Consider the following 16,529-nt stretch of genomic DNA (forward strand, 5'->3'; position numbering starts at 1 on the left):
TCAATTACACACAAACAAACAGACATAAACACGTCAAAACTCTATCAGACGTAACATGTTGTAATGTCGCGCAGATTTTTTTATGATGTACCACACAAAAAATTAATCTTATTAGGAATTTGAACTTTTGTTTCTTGTTTTCTTCTTCAAGCTTACCACTGAGCCATTGGAGGACTTACATGTTGTTTTGTACAAGGCATATTCTTTGTTATTAAGCACAAAGATACACAAAGGGCTATCTGTGCTCTGCCAATCACGGATATCGAAACCCAAACATTCCGCTGTGCCACAAGGGGGAGAGGGGGCATATTCTTAATGATTAACAAATATACCAGGCAGAGTGCGACCCTATGATTAGTGTGGTTGACTCTGGAGCGGATGTTTATAGATTAGCTCCCCGTATCCTCAAATAATAACATTAAAGTAATACGCTCCCGACATTGTGGCTTTGAGTGCGTTAGAAGACTAGCAGTCAAATTCTACTATTCTGTCTGCAGGGAATATTCTAGAGTTGTTAGTGAACGGTATTGACTAGTTGCTTTCCTTCTAGTCCATAAAGTAACAAGAGAGAAGCCTCAATAGTCGCGGAACTTGAAATTCTTTTAGGCTGGTTTTGAGTAAATTAATCTATGAGACCTCTTCCCCCATCATTTTTATTAGTTGTATTTTTGTGCGCCAGTAAGATCAAATACGGGACGCGCGTATACTCGATTCAATTTTATCACTCATCACGAGCTCTAAGAGTCTAACCTCAAACTGGAATTATTTTATGCGGGATTAGGAAAATTAACATGCGAGGCCCTGGGCATGGTCAAATACATCAATCGAAATGGTTTGATCTTCTAAGTCTAAAACTGCGATTAGACCACAAATCGGTCAAAGGATGACGAATCTCTGAACTTAAAGCTCCTACTTAGAAAATAAAATCTCGGAGCCGTTCTATGAGCCACTATACCGCGGCTAAAAATTAAGGATAGTTGGCGCAAATAACCTTCGTGTAGCTTTGTACGAATTTCGACAACAAACAAATTCATTAGTTTAAATTAAAGCTACCTCTGGACTTTTCTCATCTTAAAATATATATTTTAAACAAGACATAACTCCTTTAATTTAGTCTTAATTACCGGACAGAAAATGTTCAACAAATAACAACGGCTCAACGTTTTCTCCAAAAGAGTTGAGACTTCGCAAAAACATGGTAAACCTGTATCACATTACATGAATGTAAACCATGAGACAATTTTTCAAGTCATTTTATTTTTATTTTTAATGATTCGTAAAATGTAGAAAATTGTTATCATGAACTACTGAAACATTGTCTCTCTAAATGAGGTTATTGAACTACTGTTATCATGAAACTGAAACTGTCTTTCTAAAGGATTGTTGTTACCATGAACTCTGAAAGGATTGTTGTTATCATGAACTACTGAAACTTTGTCTCTAAAGGATTGTTGTTATCATGAACTACTGAAACTTTGTCTTTCTAAAGGATTGTTGTTACCATGAACTACTGAAACTTCGTCTCTCTAAAGGATTGTTGGTATCATGAACTACTGAAACTTCGTCTCTCTAAAGGATTATTGTTATCATGAACTACTGAAACTTCGTCTCTCTAAAGGATTGTTGTTATCATGAACTACTGAAACTTCGTCTCTCTAAAGGATTGTTGGTATCATGAACTACTGAGACTTCGTCTCTCTAAAGGATTATTGTTATCATGAACTACTGAAACTTCGTCTCTCTAAAGGATTGTTGTTATCATAAACTACTGAACCTTCGTCTCTGTTGTTATCATGAACTACTGAAACTTCGTCTCTCTAAAGGATTGTTGTTATCATGAACTACTGAAACTTCGTCTCTCTAAAGGATTGTTGTTATCATGAACTACTGAAACTTCGTCTCTCTAAAGGATTGTTGTTATCATGAACTACTGAAACTTCGTCTCTAAATAATTGTCGTCACCATGAAATATTGGAACTTCGTCTCACTAAAGGATTGTTGTTATTATTAATTATTGGAACTTCGTCTTTTTAAATGTTCTTTATTTAAATGTATTAATCAAATCCCCGTTCAGTAAGTGGTTTTTTACGATTGTGTATCTCTGTACTACAGTTGTCTTTCGGTTAAATGTCGTTTATATCATGAGTTACCGAAAATGCATTTCAGCAAACGACCGATATTATTAAGTAAAAATAACTACATTTAGTAATAACAAAGTTATTATTATTACATTTCAAGAAGGAGTTGTTATCATTATTGGTTAAAACAAGTTTATTAAGATAAACGTATTTATCGGCCATCGATCTGCAGAACAAATAATGATATCAGTAATCTGTCACATTACTCATTGTATTCTTTAGATTATTGCAAACTTTCCGGTTATTACAGATTAAAAATAAAAAAGGAAAGAAAGAAACCCTCGTTTCAACGCACGGAACACTTAACTGATTGATTTCCTAGAGTTCAGCAAGTATCTTTCATGTTACATTATCTGGCATGTTACATGCTGCTATAATTGTTTTAACGTGTTTACTTTTTCCATCTCTACTTTGCAACGTTCATTTCAAAAGTTCGCCAAAGGCTACACAAGAGATATCTTAACTGAGTTTGGATTGATAGGAAAGAGGAAAGGCCGCTATTTAGCAGAAGCAGCATCCCGCCCACAACTCTTAGAAGACTCTAATCACAAAGTGGGATTTGACCGTCATTCTCATAACGCATCCACTGTCCTAATGTGCAGAAAGTTATTTTGTGACAAAAGGACGCAAACTATGAAGCTCTGTGGTTTCACAGTGCAGCAAGTTTATTCTTAGCGATGCTTTCTTAAGGAATTGATTGCTTGGTTGTCTAGACAATGAGTAGTTTAATGGAAAACATTTTTTGTTATTGTTATTCGAACACTATTAAATGTTCAAGAATAGGAATAACATGAATCCAAATTAGAATCTACAGCAGTGGGTCTTTAGAAGACTTTGCTTAAATTTCTATGTTAAGTAGAATTTCCAATAAATGTAAAAACAAGCTAAGGTCATATTAAACCTCGGCCCGACATGGCTAGGTGGTTAAGGCACTCGACTCGTAATCTGAGGGTTGCAGGTTCGAACTTCGTGGGGGCGTTATAATATGACGGTCTTCCTACTATTCGTTGGTAAAAGAGTAGCCCAAGAGTTGGTGGGGGGTGATGGCTAGCTGTCTTCTCTCTAGTCTTACGCTGCTAAATTAGGGATGGCTAGCGCGTATAGCCCTCGAGTAGCATTGCGTGATATTCAAAACGAACCAAACCATATTAAACCCTTCTGAACGGTGTGAATTTAGACAATATTATTTCCTGAATTTTACCTAGGATGAAAATAGTGTCGAAATGAACTAAGACCAAAAAACACTAGATTGTAATTGTTAAACAGGCCATATCTAAGTTATTTTTACCGATGGATATGATTTTACATTTTATGACCAATTAGTCAGAGGTGATCTTACAAACGTACAATATCAAACCAAAATGAAAATAATGACTTTATAATTTACTTTATTTTACATTTTGCTTCTTTGTATTATAATATCCTTGATAAATCCGTTGTTAAAGAAGGTTTGGTTTGTTTTTAATTTTACACAAAATTACACAAGGGCTATCTGCGCTAGCCGTCCCTAATTTAGCAGTGTAAGTCTAAAAAGAAAGCATCTAGTCATCACGACCCACCGCCAATTTTGGGCTATTCTTTTACCAACGAATAGTGGGATTGATCGTAACATTATAACGCCCCCACGGCTGAAAGGGCGAGAATGTTTGGTGTGACGGGGATTGGAACTTTCGATCCTCGGATTACGAGTCGAGTGCCGTAACCACTTGGCCTTGCCGGGCCGAAATAACATAGCAGAGCGATTAAAGAGGGAAACCACAAATAATAATTTCAAAAGTTGTAATGGTATGACCTAAACGTTAATTAACCTAATTACCATCTAGTCTTGCTTCCAAGATTTCTTTTGGATAAATGCTTTTACGTATTTAATTAAAGGAAATTAAAACAGAATCAGAAGTCGTATCTTAGAACGTAGATACCTGACACATCGGGAAGAAAGGACACGTGTCACAATATTATTAACAAGTACAAGCCTCGACTCGTGTAACATTTGTGATAGTTTTCAGGTCCTTGACTTAAATATTTCTTATTCTATGAATTTCACGCATGTCATTTAAGCTAGATTCTCTTGCAGGAATTACTATTACATCGATAAATCTTGGTCTATTTGATAAAATTTACACCGTCAGACAAACAATCTCACTTAAACGTAACTTTATTTAATTATTAAAGCGACACGTATGCAACTTTATTTAATAAAACTACATGTCGAATAAACAATAAAGTGTAGTAATGGTACTTATAACAGTGTACAGCGAGTGAATAAGTGTTTTTGATAGCAAAGCCACATTTGACTATCTGCTGCGTCCATAGAGGGGAATCAAACCCTTAAATTTTAGCGTTGTAACTCCATAGACCCACAGCTGTTCCACTGGGGGACAGTAGTATACAGAGTATGAAACAGTTATAAGCGTTTAGTGTAGGACACACTTTTTACAAGTTGAAACAAATATAATCAAAAGAATCAAGGATAAAATTAGTACTAAAGAAAAAGTGTTTATAGCAGTCTATAAAATGAAACGAAGCTAAAGTATTGCAAAGTGAAGTAAATTTAAAGCTGAAATGAAAGCAAACTTAGCTGACTATGCAAAAACGTCTGAATGTGTGTTCATAAATTGATAACAATATGGTTTTAAACGAACTGCGTATGCGTATTATAGACCAAAAATTGTGGAAGCACATAGCAACAGTATTTTGCAATACTATTTTTTTTTAGAAAATTACATGCGAGTTAAATGTTTTTTGTATAATATGCTTTGCAAATATAAAATAAAGAAAAATCGAAGCAAGTCGTTACATGACGACAGCAAAATTGAATCATTATGTTGTATAGTTATTGCATTATAAAAACTGACTAGTAGAAAAAACATGTAAAGTGACAGTGAATGTAAAAGTTAGTACGCAATCTGAACTGATCTGACCAATGCATTTCTAACGATACATGCTTTGCAAGGTTTGATCGAGAAATTTGGACAAAACTCCCAATAGACAGACGCAATCAAATTATTTATATTGATTTATATATTGACGTCTCCCTTCCCTTAGCTTTCTTGGAAAGCTAGGCAGTTATCTATGTTTTATGAGTAGGATGTAACTAGCATACTATCGTGCACGTGATTTTTTGTCTTTGTTAGATTTACTTAGAACGCCGGATTAAAACACAGATAAAACACCCAAATTACATCGCGACTCTCTCTGTAGTTCACGTAGTTATTAGCACCTTTAAAAGCCCAAAAATATTAGTTAACAGCTTTTTGTTTAATAAGCCCTCAAACACACTGGATAGGGTGGAGACAAAGTGTTGTCAAGTCTCAATCGTAATATACCTTCTAAATGTTTATGTAAAAATTAGGCTTCATGCATATAAACTATAGATATTTTAATAATGACAATATAAAATTATTTTATCTGGAAACACATCCTTCAAATATGCCCTCAATTAGCTAGAGCGCAAATATTTTCTTTGATGTTAATAATATTAAGAAATTCTGTAGTTAATAACTGTTATTTCGAATTTCATATTTTTGTTAATAATTTTGAAATTCGAATTAGCAAACTTCAAAAATGGTGGTACATCTGAACATTCTGATAACTTCGCCAAGTAATATTCAACAACCTAACTGACAGTATGGTTATATAATAAAAATTGAAATCCTATTATCATGTTACAGGAAAATATATAATGAAGTGAACTCTATATTGTTTTACAACTATGTCTGTTAGTGTCTCTTTGTTTGAAGTTAAGCACTAAGCTACACAATGGGCTGTATGTGTTCTGTCCACCACGGGTATCGAAACCCGGTTTCTAGTGTTGTAAGCCTGCAGATATAATGTCGTGCCACAGCGGAGTCCGATAGTGTCAACCACAGTAATTGCTGGCGTAAACTGTGTTGTATTTCATAATACAATACCAGTTTGCTGTAAAATATAATTACACACTAATGCATATGGAAATTATGCTTTCATAGAATTAAACATAAACAAAAGAAAAATTAAATATTAAAGCACCTTAATTAATACATTGCACTTATTCTGTAATGCATGGTGAAATACCTGAAAGTCTTTCTTTTGAGCAATGTCTACGTACATCTTATAACAGAGCCATATCAAACTATTTGCTGTGTCCATTGAAGAGGTTTAAACCTCTAATTCTAGCGTTATAAATGCGTATGCTTACTGTTGTTCTACCGTGAGACTTACTTTAGGCAATCAAAGTTAGTAGTAGCGTGAGCTTAACAACAGCTACCACTAATCATAAACCACAGTAGTGGTTCATAATAGAGATCGATAGGAATTTGCTCTAAACTAATCAAACACTCAAGCAAAAGCCACCTTAAAAAGCATACTTATTCCTCAAAATTACACTCGAAACTTCCACTTTCAATAGTTGAGACCCCCCAAATATTGATAATAAACAAAATAAATGATTTCACGATTTTAGACTAAATCAAAATTTGTCCAATTTTTCGTATTATTATTATTCTTTCAGAAGCCTACAGGTAAATAGACTCTATATTTTGCACCAAAACCTAAACAGCTATATTACATGGAGCACTGAGAATATTCATGAGCTTTTTAAAAATTAATTATTTTTCATTTGAAGATGATTTAGCTTTTGCATTCAATGTGTATTAAGTGCGTGGTTATATAAAATCACAAACACAAAGTCACCTAGCTTAATAGGTCTGGCATGGCCAGGTGGTTAAGACACTCGACTCGTAAACTGAGGGTGGCGGATTTGAATGCAAGTCGCACCAAACATGCTCTCCTTTCAACTGTGGGGGCGTTATTACGTTACGGCCAATCCCATTATTTGTTGGTAAAGGAGTAGCCCAAGAGTTGGCGGTGGGTGGTGATGACTAATTGCCTTTCCTCTGATCTTACACTGTTAAATTAAGGACAGCTAGCACAGATAGCCCTCGTGTAACTTTGCGCGAAATTCAAAACAAACCAAACCTAGCTTAATAAATAGTTATATTAAAAGGCACGAAGCTTTATTTAAAGCGATATTTATAGACGTTCTTGTTTTATTTTAAAAGACTGCTTTTCTACTAGTAAATTTTTGTACGTGCTTAGTAGGGGTTGTCTTACTCTAGGCATATATTTGCCCATTGCTGTGCATTAAAAAACAGCATACAAGATAATTAACAATTGAAAATTGAAAATCTACAAATAGATATAACAAAAAAGTGAGTAAACAGTTTTCTCAAGCTAAAAATCGCTATTATAATTTCGTTATATAATTATTGCATCTGATCGGTACCGTAGTAGAAGGTTGCACATAAATTTTGCAAATAACAGAAGGTAGTTTTAAACTTAATTCGATTCCTTAATCTTGTGTTGCTGCAAAATCCTTTATCTTTGCCACAAACAGCCCGGTGTTTTCCTTATGTGTGTAAGTTAGAAACTACAACTTATGCATTTTTTAGCGCATTAAACGGAAATTTCCACGTGAAAGATTCTCAGTTTTGTTGTTATACATCGTTACTCGAGTCGCTAGTGTTCATCGTTGCTCGAGTTTGTTGTCTCTATGTAGACTTCCGCGACTATATTTCAGCAAGCTTTTAACAGTGAACGATTACTGTAGTTGAATTTCTTATTCAGACAACGGTGGGGATTCTTGCTTATTGTTTCTTATACTTAGCTGAAGTCATGAGTGACTTTTATTTATTTATCAACATTGCATACAGTATTATTTATATATCTATCGCTATTTTTAAATAGTTGGTGTCAAGATAGCGGTTGTGCGTATTGTCGATAATTGGCGGCTTACACTAAGTATGTTGTTGTTGTCTATTTGCATGTAATATTTGTGTCGCCTTATCACAGAAAACATTTGAGCACAGTATACTGCTGAAGGATATACATATGTGTTATTTAGACCTCACAAATTGACAAGTGTTGTATTATCCTAGAAAAAAACATTATTCCGTTGTAATGAGACTGATTTGTTGCTGCTCGTCTTTTGTTACTTTACTTAGCGATATTGAGGTAAGCCAGTCATTAAATCTGTGATGATACAATATTTGCCTTCAAGCTGGTCCAGTGGCCCGACATGGCCTGGTGGCTAAGGCGTTCGACTCTTAATCTGAGGGTCGCGGGTTCGAATCCCTGCCATATCAAACATGCTCGTGCTTTCAGCCGTAGAAGTGTTAGAATGTGATGGTTAATCCCACCATTCGTTGGCAAAATAGTAGCTCAAAAGTTGTCGATGGATGATGTTGACTAGCTGCGTTCCATCTAGTTTTAAACTGCTAAATTAGGGATAGCTAGCGCGGATAGCTCTCGTGTAAGTTTGCGTGAAATTCAAAACAAACAAACAAACAAGATTGTTCCTTGAGAACAACTATACATGTTTTAATGTAGTTGCATACTAGCACATGTGCTTGGTCTTTGTTGTACATTTGTTCTTTATTTTCTACAAGTTCAGTGTAATGGCTGGGTGGAAAAAAAAAGATAAACTAATGCACCAGTAAACTGTTGAAAAGCATGATTTATTTGGTTTGTTTTGAATTTCGAGCAAAGCTACACAAGGGCTATCTGCGCTAACTTCCTTAATTTAGCAGTGTAAGACTAGAGGGAAGGCAGCTAGCCATCACCACCCACCGCCAACTCTTGGGTTACTCTTTTACCAACGAATAATGGGATTGACAGTAACATTATACCACTCCCATGGCTGAAAGGACAAGCATGTTTGGTGCGACGGGTAATATTTAAGTGATCGCATATGCATGTATATAGCTTAAAATTTATTCTCCATAAATGGACATAAAAACTTAAGAAACAAGATTAGTAATGATTGTTAATTTAAACAATGACTAGGAATAGGTACCGTCAAAAACGTACAGAAACAATTTGAATCAAAATACAAATATTATATTTCAAGGCTACAATTTGGGTCTCTATGCATACATGATTTTTTTAAAGTAACAATTCCCTATTTTGACTCCACCACTGATAAATACTGAAGATATGGAGTTAAAATAACGATTTATAACTCGAAAAATAATGTAGACACCAGTCTTGTTTGTTTATTTTCTTTTAGAGTTTTCAGTTGAAACTATAAAAATATAAAATATAAGCTTTTCATTTTTATTCAGTTTGTTTCTCTAAGTTGTAACGGAACCTATCCTCCCTTTTTAAATTAGCAAATTTTACTAATATTGTAACTTCGTAAGTAGTTGACTAGATATGGAATTTAAGAAAGGTAAAGAAATATTCGTCAATTTTATTACCAGACGCAAAAATATATTTGAATGCTTTTATATGAGAATAGTTTACTGAGAAATTTTAATCAAATGAATAACTTTTAACGTGATTGAAACTAAAGAAAAATGTCAAAAATATTATACCAAGTACCGATGAGGCCTATCATTCACTAATATTATATTGTATAATAATTATAAAAATTCCGTAAACGAAACGAAAACTTGAGCTGCACCCTCTATTTAATTAGAAATAAAAGTATCGTAAGAATGAAAAAGACAAACAAAAATGTATTATATTAGCAAATAAATAATGAAGCTCAATTGTCACATTATTTAAAGCCACTGAAGTTCACTACAAAAGTAGACTGACTAGCTTCTGCAATGTTTGAAGAAATATGATGGAAATTCAACAAACGTATTCGTTATTGTTGGTTTTCTCTGTCACATTAAGACGCTAAATGTTTTTTACATTTACGAGATTACTAAATCTTCAGTATTTATAACGTATATCAAACACAACGGATTATATGTGTAATTTCTCTCCAGTGGGTCAGTGGTAGGAATTATGTGTTACAACGCTAAAAATCGGTTTTCGATACCCGAGGTTGGTAGAGCAGAAATAGTTTTATGCTGAACAACAAAACAAATAATTTATGAACATCCTTATGGTAAGGTTGTGGTGATTGTATACCAGCCGTTATCATGATTAGTAGTATATTTAACCATCTGTCATAATTATTAACTTTTATTACTGGACAGTTCTGGTCTTTCATTCCCTAGTAATCACTTTAATTCACAGAAAAAATCTTATAAAGTAGAAATTACTTAAACGGGTTTTCTAATCATGTAATTCATTAAAATAAGGAACTCGTAAAAAGCTTTCTGAATTTAGCATACATTATATACACCATGGAAAACATCAGTGCAAAAATTTTACATTTAATTCAACACTTCGCTAAGATAAACCCATTACCTATCACAGTAGTAACAACTCAGAAACATTATGTTTAATTTACAGACAGCATACCCCCCCCCCCAATTCACTCCATAAAATGAAGGGGACCTAATAATTAGCACTATTCCATATATAGACTATATTAATATACCTCTAATAGAGAAAAATAAAGGAAATATTAGCATTTAAATATACATTTAAATAATAACAAAATTAAATTTTACTCCTGAAATGAAATTCAAACACATACCAAACATTTACAATATTCTGTTTAATAACTCTTCAGCGTTTTACCTGGTGAAAAAGGGCGTAATTTTATCATTAGTTGGAGAGGGATGTGCAAGGTTAAGTAAAATATTCTTCATTTAAGGCATTATGGGAAATGTCTAGAGATGCTCCCTTATAATTTAAGGACGGTAATCATTGTATAAATAATCTTCAAATACTGCAAATATGGGGCGATGAAACATTTTTCAATCACTCAGTCATTTTCCATAGGCTTGTGCAACCCTTCTTCTCACCTCTACGAACATACAAACAAAAACAATCGCAGTTCTTCCCAACAGAATGCCATCATACTAAAACCTAAACCTGACATTAACAAAAGAATAAAGTAGAAAACCTTGTTAATATATATCGATATCGAAGCACGACTGTGTATGTTTTGATCAATATCGAAGCACGACTGTGTATGTTTTGATCCATATCGAAGCACAACTCTGTATGTTTTGATCAATATTTCCTTAAGAATTTCTAATTTTATCTAATTTTTTTGTACAGAAAATCTTTCATACTTCTAAATTTAGGTATTTTATTTTTCAGCCATGAAAATAAATAAATAAAGTGTCAATCCACACGTATTGGTATATGCGCGCATGAGTTATCACCATCAATTACACTGCACAACACTTTCTTTAAAACGTTTTGCTCCCTGAAAAGTTTTGGCTGATTGTAACAAGTACCTGGTGGGTATGCACAAATATAGTTTTGGTTTTGCTTCATCACGTAGGAACTCTGAGAAATAGACAGTTAACTGTTTACCGGCAATAACGTATTTAATTGTGTTTATGTTTCTAATATGCTATTAAGTTCAACATAATTAAAAGTGTTTTCCTCCTGATTTTCTTTTGTATTCAATGTCCGCTGCATCACGTTGCAGTGTCCAACAGTAGTCAGCAAGCATTGACGGATTCCAGTTGCCCTGATATTGTTTTTCCATTGTAGCAATGTCCTGGTGAAACTGAAGATTTCGATGAAACGGTACGTGATGGGCAAATTTGGATGTGATTTTCGTGATCAGCAGTCATAAATCTATAAGGAACACCCAACAGTGTTCAAAAAGCAAAAACTTTGTTGTTCAGTGTTATCTTTATTTGTTGTTTTTTGAATTTCGCACAAAGCTACTCGAGAGTTATCTGTGCTATCTGTCCCTAATTTAGCAATGTAAAGCTAGAGGGAACTCTTGGGCTACTCTTTTACCAACGAATAGTGGGATTGACCGTCACATCATAACACCCCCACGGCTGAAAGGGCGAGCTTGTTTGGCGCGATGGGGATGCGAAGCCGCGACCCTCAGATTACGAGTCGCACGACTTAACACGCTTGGCCATGCCGAGCCCTATCTTTATTTAAATAGGCTGTTCACTTATTATCTTATTGTTGCGTTTGTTTATTTGAATATAAAAATATTTTTAACATTATAACCTATGCATTTAGGAAAATCGCACAAAAAATTGAAACATCGTACTTCTACAAAAATTCTTCCTAACTGAAGTTGTAATTTGTAGAAAAATCTTATAAGTCTGTAAAACAAATTAAAACTAAATAGTTTCCATTTTACATTTCAGCTCCTAATTTAGTGCCGTCTTCAGCAAAGTCCTAAAAATAACTATTTCTGAGGTAGTGGTGGATGGTGGGGGTAAGAACGCTTTTGATTCTTCGTGAGAGAAAAGTCAGTGAAATATGCTCTTAACTCGATAACATAGTTAATTTTAAATCTTGAGAAATCACATAAACACTCTTTTAATTAAAAAAAGTTGTTTTAGATAATCAAAAAGAAAGTGAAACGAGTATTGGGGTTTCATAGCTTTTGGCTGTAAACGCCAAGTGACGTAGGTTTAGGCTTACTAATTGTAGAGCAAACGATTTTGACATCGTTTGGACGTTTCGAACTAAGAAATGTTAACGTACGAGATTGTTGGGAATCATTCGGTAGTGTATGTAAAATAACGATTTTGTAACAAATAAATTCAGTTTATAAAGCATAATCAGCTTTCCATATCCTTGCAGTGTTTTATAAATAGTGAATATAATATAGTTACCTAAAATTGTATTTGGTATTTGTATTTAGTGATGTGACGAAAATTTAAATATTCTTTCAAATTTCTGCCATTTTTTGAAATGTATGAAGAGTACTTATTTCCCAGCTGACTTGCCGTGATTTTGGTACGCTAATTTTGTATCGTAGTGCCCTAAGTAATGAATATTGAAAAAAATATAATGTTAATTACGGATGTTTCGGAATTTCTTGAAGTTTCATGATCAGCGTTAAAGTCTCAAAACGTTTGTTAACAAAGTTCTAACTACAAAAAGGAACATTAGCTATTGAGCAAGTTTCGTACTAAATAAAAAGTTCAAAACTATCCATTTTGTTACGTATTATCATTTTTGATTTTTGGCGTGTCTTAGATTTCCTATATTACGTACGTTACCTATTACTATCTCATATAACCGGAATTTTAATTTAAGCTTAGTAGTTAATTAAATGTTAGTATGTATTAAATTTATATTGTTTGCCAATAAGATTGATATACATAATTTCCTTTATAACAATATTAACACTAATATGTTATTATAAAAACAAAAAACAACACCATTTATTGTAACAGTTATTACAGTTATCACAAACGATGGTTTGTACGCAAGAATTTTACAAACGTACAAACTATACAGTCATATATTCGCTGTAGAGCTAAATATTTTATGGACCTTGTAAAAGTGTGAAACCAATCAAGCTGACTTTTTCCAGAGAAAATATTTAATGTCTACATAGAAATATTAACATTCGAAGTTAATTCACTGAAGTTGAATGGTTTGTAATACTCGAAATCTATAAACGTCCCTGGTCAAATTATGTATTTTTCTGATTAATTGGCGTTAATCACAATTATAGTTTTCGAGGCTTTTTTCACATTGACTGAAGCTGTAAATAATAATACTATTTGTCTCTCGGTGCGTCGATTTTTATCTACCTATCACGCAAGACTCTAGAACCTTCATCAAAGTTCGCTTGGCAACAATACTTTCAAACATCAGTATTACATATACACCTAATACACTGTTGATTCTTACAATCGAGACCATGTATGACTTAAGCAATACTCACCCAACAATATGCGTAATAGGTAAAGAAGAAACCTACACTGAAACAAACGTTGCCACTAAAATAAATATTCAACAGAAAATCTGTTGCAATTGAGATAATTTATATATTTTCAATGATCACCCGATAATAAATAATATCAACTATTCACTGTTTTCATTAACGTAATTAATTCCAGACCCTCAGTGCCTTATATTTGATATTTATTATTTAAAGATGCATTGTTTATAGTTATATTTAAGCCTTTCTTTATAATGTTTTCTCGTAACAATGTTATTTATTAAACTTGTGTATGCCGCACGTTTTATCGCATATTCTGTTATACTGCTACCGTTTTAATCTGTTATTTTTAAACTTGCGGATGAATACAATAACACACTCGACTCTAATATTGTTTGTGTTTGTTTGTTTGTTTTTTTACGTAAGAATATTGTGAGCAAACGTTTTTGAGGTTTTAACGCTGAAGACGGAATTTGAAGAAGTAAAAGATGATTTTTTCTTATTACTGTGTTTTTAATATTTATTTGACTAAGCTATAGTATGATAACAAAATTTGGGATGAGAAATTCCTTACAGATTCCAGTAAACGTTAACTTAGAGGACGCTTTAAGATAAACTTATACTGTAATGAAGCAGAAAGCAACACCTAACTTATTAATCATACACTGTATTGGAAATTTTACAGACTTACTGAAGTAATCTAATAGTAATATACTTCAAAATGGGAGGTAACCATAGCCAACTGACAGAGGAAGAGCTGGAAGATTACAAGGTATAGTAATCAAATATGTACTTTAGGCTTAAATTTTGAATGTTACGTATATTATTTGAGAATTTAGTCTGTTCAATTCCATTTTCAAATCTGAAAACCGAGTTAACAACGTTGTGTAGTATTTAAATACAGGTCAGCTAGTTTACAAACATTTCATGATACAAAAACAGCATTAATATCTGAAACTTATAACATGGAGAGGAGATGAAGTTAAAAAAAAATGAAACATCGCATTTTGATGTAAATTTTCTTTGTTTGTTATCTCATCCTATCAGAAAATTTTGTAGGAATTTCAAATCAGCTCGTGGCGAGAGAACAACAATGCACTAGCAAATCAGATACATCTTTTGTTAGTTTAAGGGATATTTCATTTAGTACTTGGCCGAACGTGGCCTAATGGTTAACATGCCAGGATTCGAATCACAGGGTCTGAGGTTCGAGATGTGGTGCCACTAAATACAGGGTGTTCGGAAAGTCGCTGTGCACTTATATATTTATTAACAGACAAAGCTGCACAGTGACTTTCCGAACACCCTGTATGTTTCGTACTTTCAACTCTGGATACATTGTAAAAATGACAGTCATTGTCATTTTACAGTAAAAACCAGACAAAGCTCTTTCACAAATGGATTCCGCTGGCTGGCTGCTTCCTCTCTGACCAGTATTTTTTATATTTAGGAATGACTGTATTCAATTCCTATAGGCATCTAACCTGATCGTTTAACTCACTGGCACATAAAAGTACATTTCAAAATAAAAAACGAAATTTTAAGACAATGTTTCTCGTCCAACGACATTTAAGGAGATTCTATCCGGTCCGCAAAACAGTTAAAATGCGTATTTTAAAAATTAGTTAAAGTATATTGTTTTACAATGCAAATTAAAAGAACTTTCAAAAGTCAGTATTGTACTAATCATGGGATGGGAGCTAACTACTGTCCAGTTAAAACATAAAGATTGGGAAACAATAATTTAAGCTATTTAATATCACCGTAATTCGTCAGAAACAGAAACTCCATGTAATACTAATTGCATGAACTTGACACAAACTGTTGATTAGGGCGCTCGATTAGCAAGCTATGGGTTCGAAACCCATCATTGGACATGCTCGTCCTTTTAGCCGTGAGGCTGTTATAATGTGACGAACACTTCGATTGTTCGTTGGTAAAAAATAATTAGCGGTGGTGTTCACGAGGTGCCTTCATTTTGGAGTCTCTCATTTCAAAACTAAGGATGGTTAACGCAAAATTTCCTCGTGTAACTTTGAGCTAAACAAAACAAAATATCAACTATATGTATGACTATTTAATAGCTCAAATATTAGGCTTTTATAAACTTAGACTTGTCGAAATAAGAAAGTTTAATAAAAATGAAAAACACCTGTAGTGAAACGTTTTTCATCATGTTTATAGATCTTGAAAATGTTAATTTCCTTACCTTATTCAAAGAATGATTATATTAATATTTTATTAAAATTTACAGCTTTTATACTAAGTAAGGTTAGTTTTTATAACAGATGCAACGTTTCGACCAATGGTGCGATAATTCTCAAGTACACCAATGAACGAAACGTCGTATGTGTTGTAAAAACAAGTCTTACTTAGTGTAAAAGCTGTAAATCGTAATAAAATATATTTAACCACTAAACAGACCCAAAACAAAGCTAATAATTATTAATGATTTGGTAGTTATATATTTTTTTCTTTTTAATAGGAACTGACGTATCTCACTCGAAAAGAAATTTTCCAGTAAGTACAGATTACATTTAGTTCAGTTTTTATTTTGTTTTTCATGTTTGTGGTAACAAATGTAGAATAGTCCATAAAAGTCTTCATACACACTCATATGAAACACTGAATGTAACTGCTAGAGCATAAAAACTATTCAACGTAAAGCGTAGAATTGTGTAAAACTTAAATACAGAGTATGGCAGCTCATTAAAAAAAATTGAATAAGGACCTAAAATTTGATTTTCTTTGAAACAGTTAATTTCACCAAAACTGTTTAACATTTTTTAATTGTTGCTGTAACTCATTTAAGGCAAGTTTACACACTGCCTTTTAAAATTTATAGA

The 16,529-nt window shown here is 33.2% G+C and overlaps 1 protein-coding gene across 4 annotated transcripts in view; it reads left to right on the plus strand.

Moving 5' to 3' along the window:
• LOC143239918 (calcium and integrin-binding protein 1-like) overlaps positions 1–16,529 on the plus strand; it is a 34,927-nt gene that overhangs the window by 11,517 nt on the left and 6,881 nt on the right. Inside the window, exons 2-4 of one of the 4 annotated variants that reach the window (XM_076481568.1) lie at positions 11,461–11,561; positions 14,369–14,455; positions 16,169–16,203. In XM_076481568.1, coding sequence (XP_076337683.1) covers positions 14,405–14,455; positions 16,169–16,203 — 86 coding nt within the window. In that variant the 5' untranslated portion in view covers positions 11,461–11,561; positions 14,369–14,404. Of the gene's footprint in view, positions 1–11,460; positions 11,562–12,148; positions 12,253–14,368; positions 14,456–16,168; positions 16,204–16,529 lie in introns of all 4 variants that reach the window. The other 3 variants (XM_076481567.1, XM_076481565.1, XM_076481566.1) reach the window with 3 other exon arrangements.

Source organism: Tachypleus tridentatus, chromosome 13 (genome assembly GCF_004210375.1).
Source record: "Tachypleus tridentatus isolate NWPU-2018 chromosome 13, ASM421037v1, whole genome shotgun sequence".
NCBI lineage: Eukaryota > Metazoa > Arthropoda > Merostomata > Xiphosura > Limulidae > Tachypleus > Tachypleus tridentatus.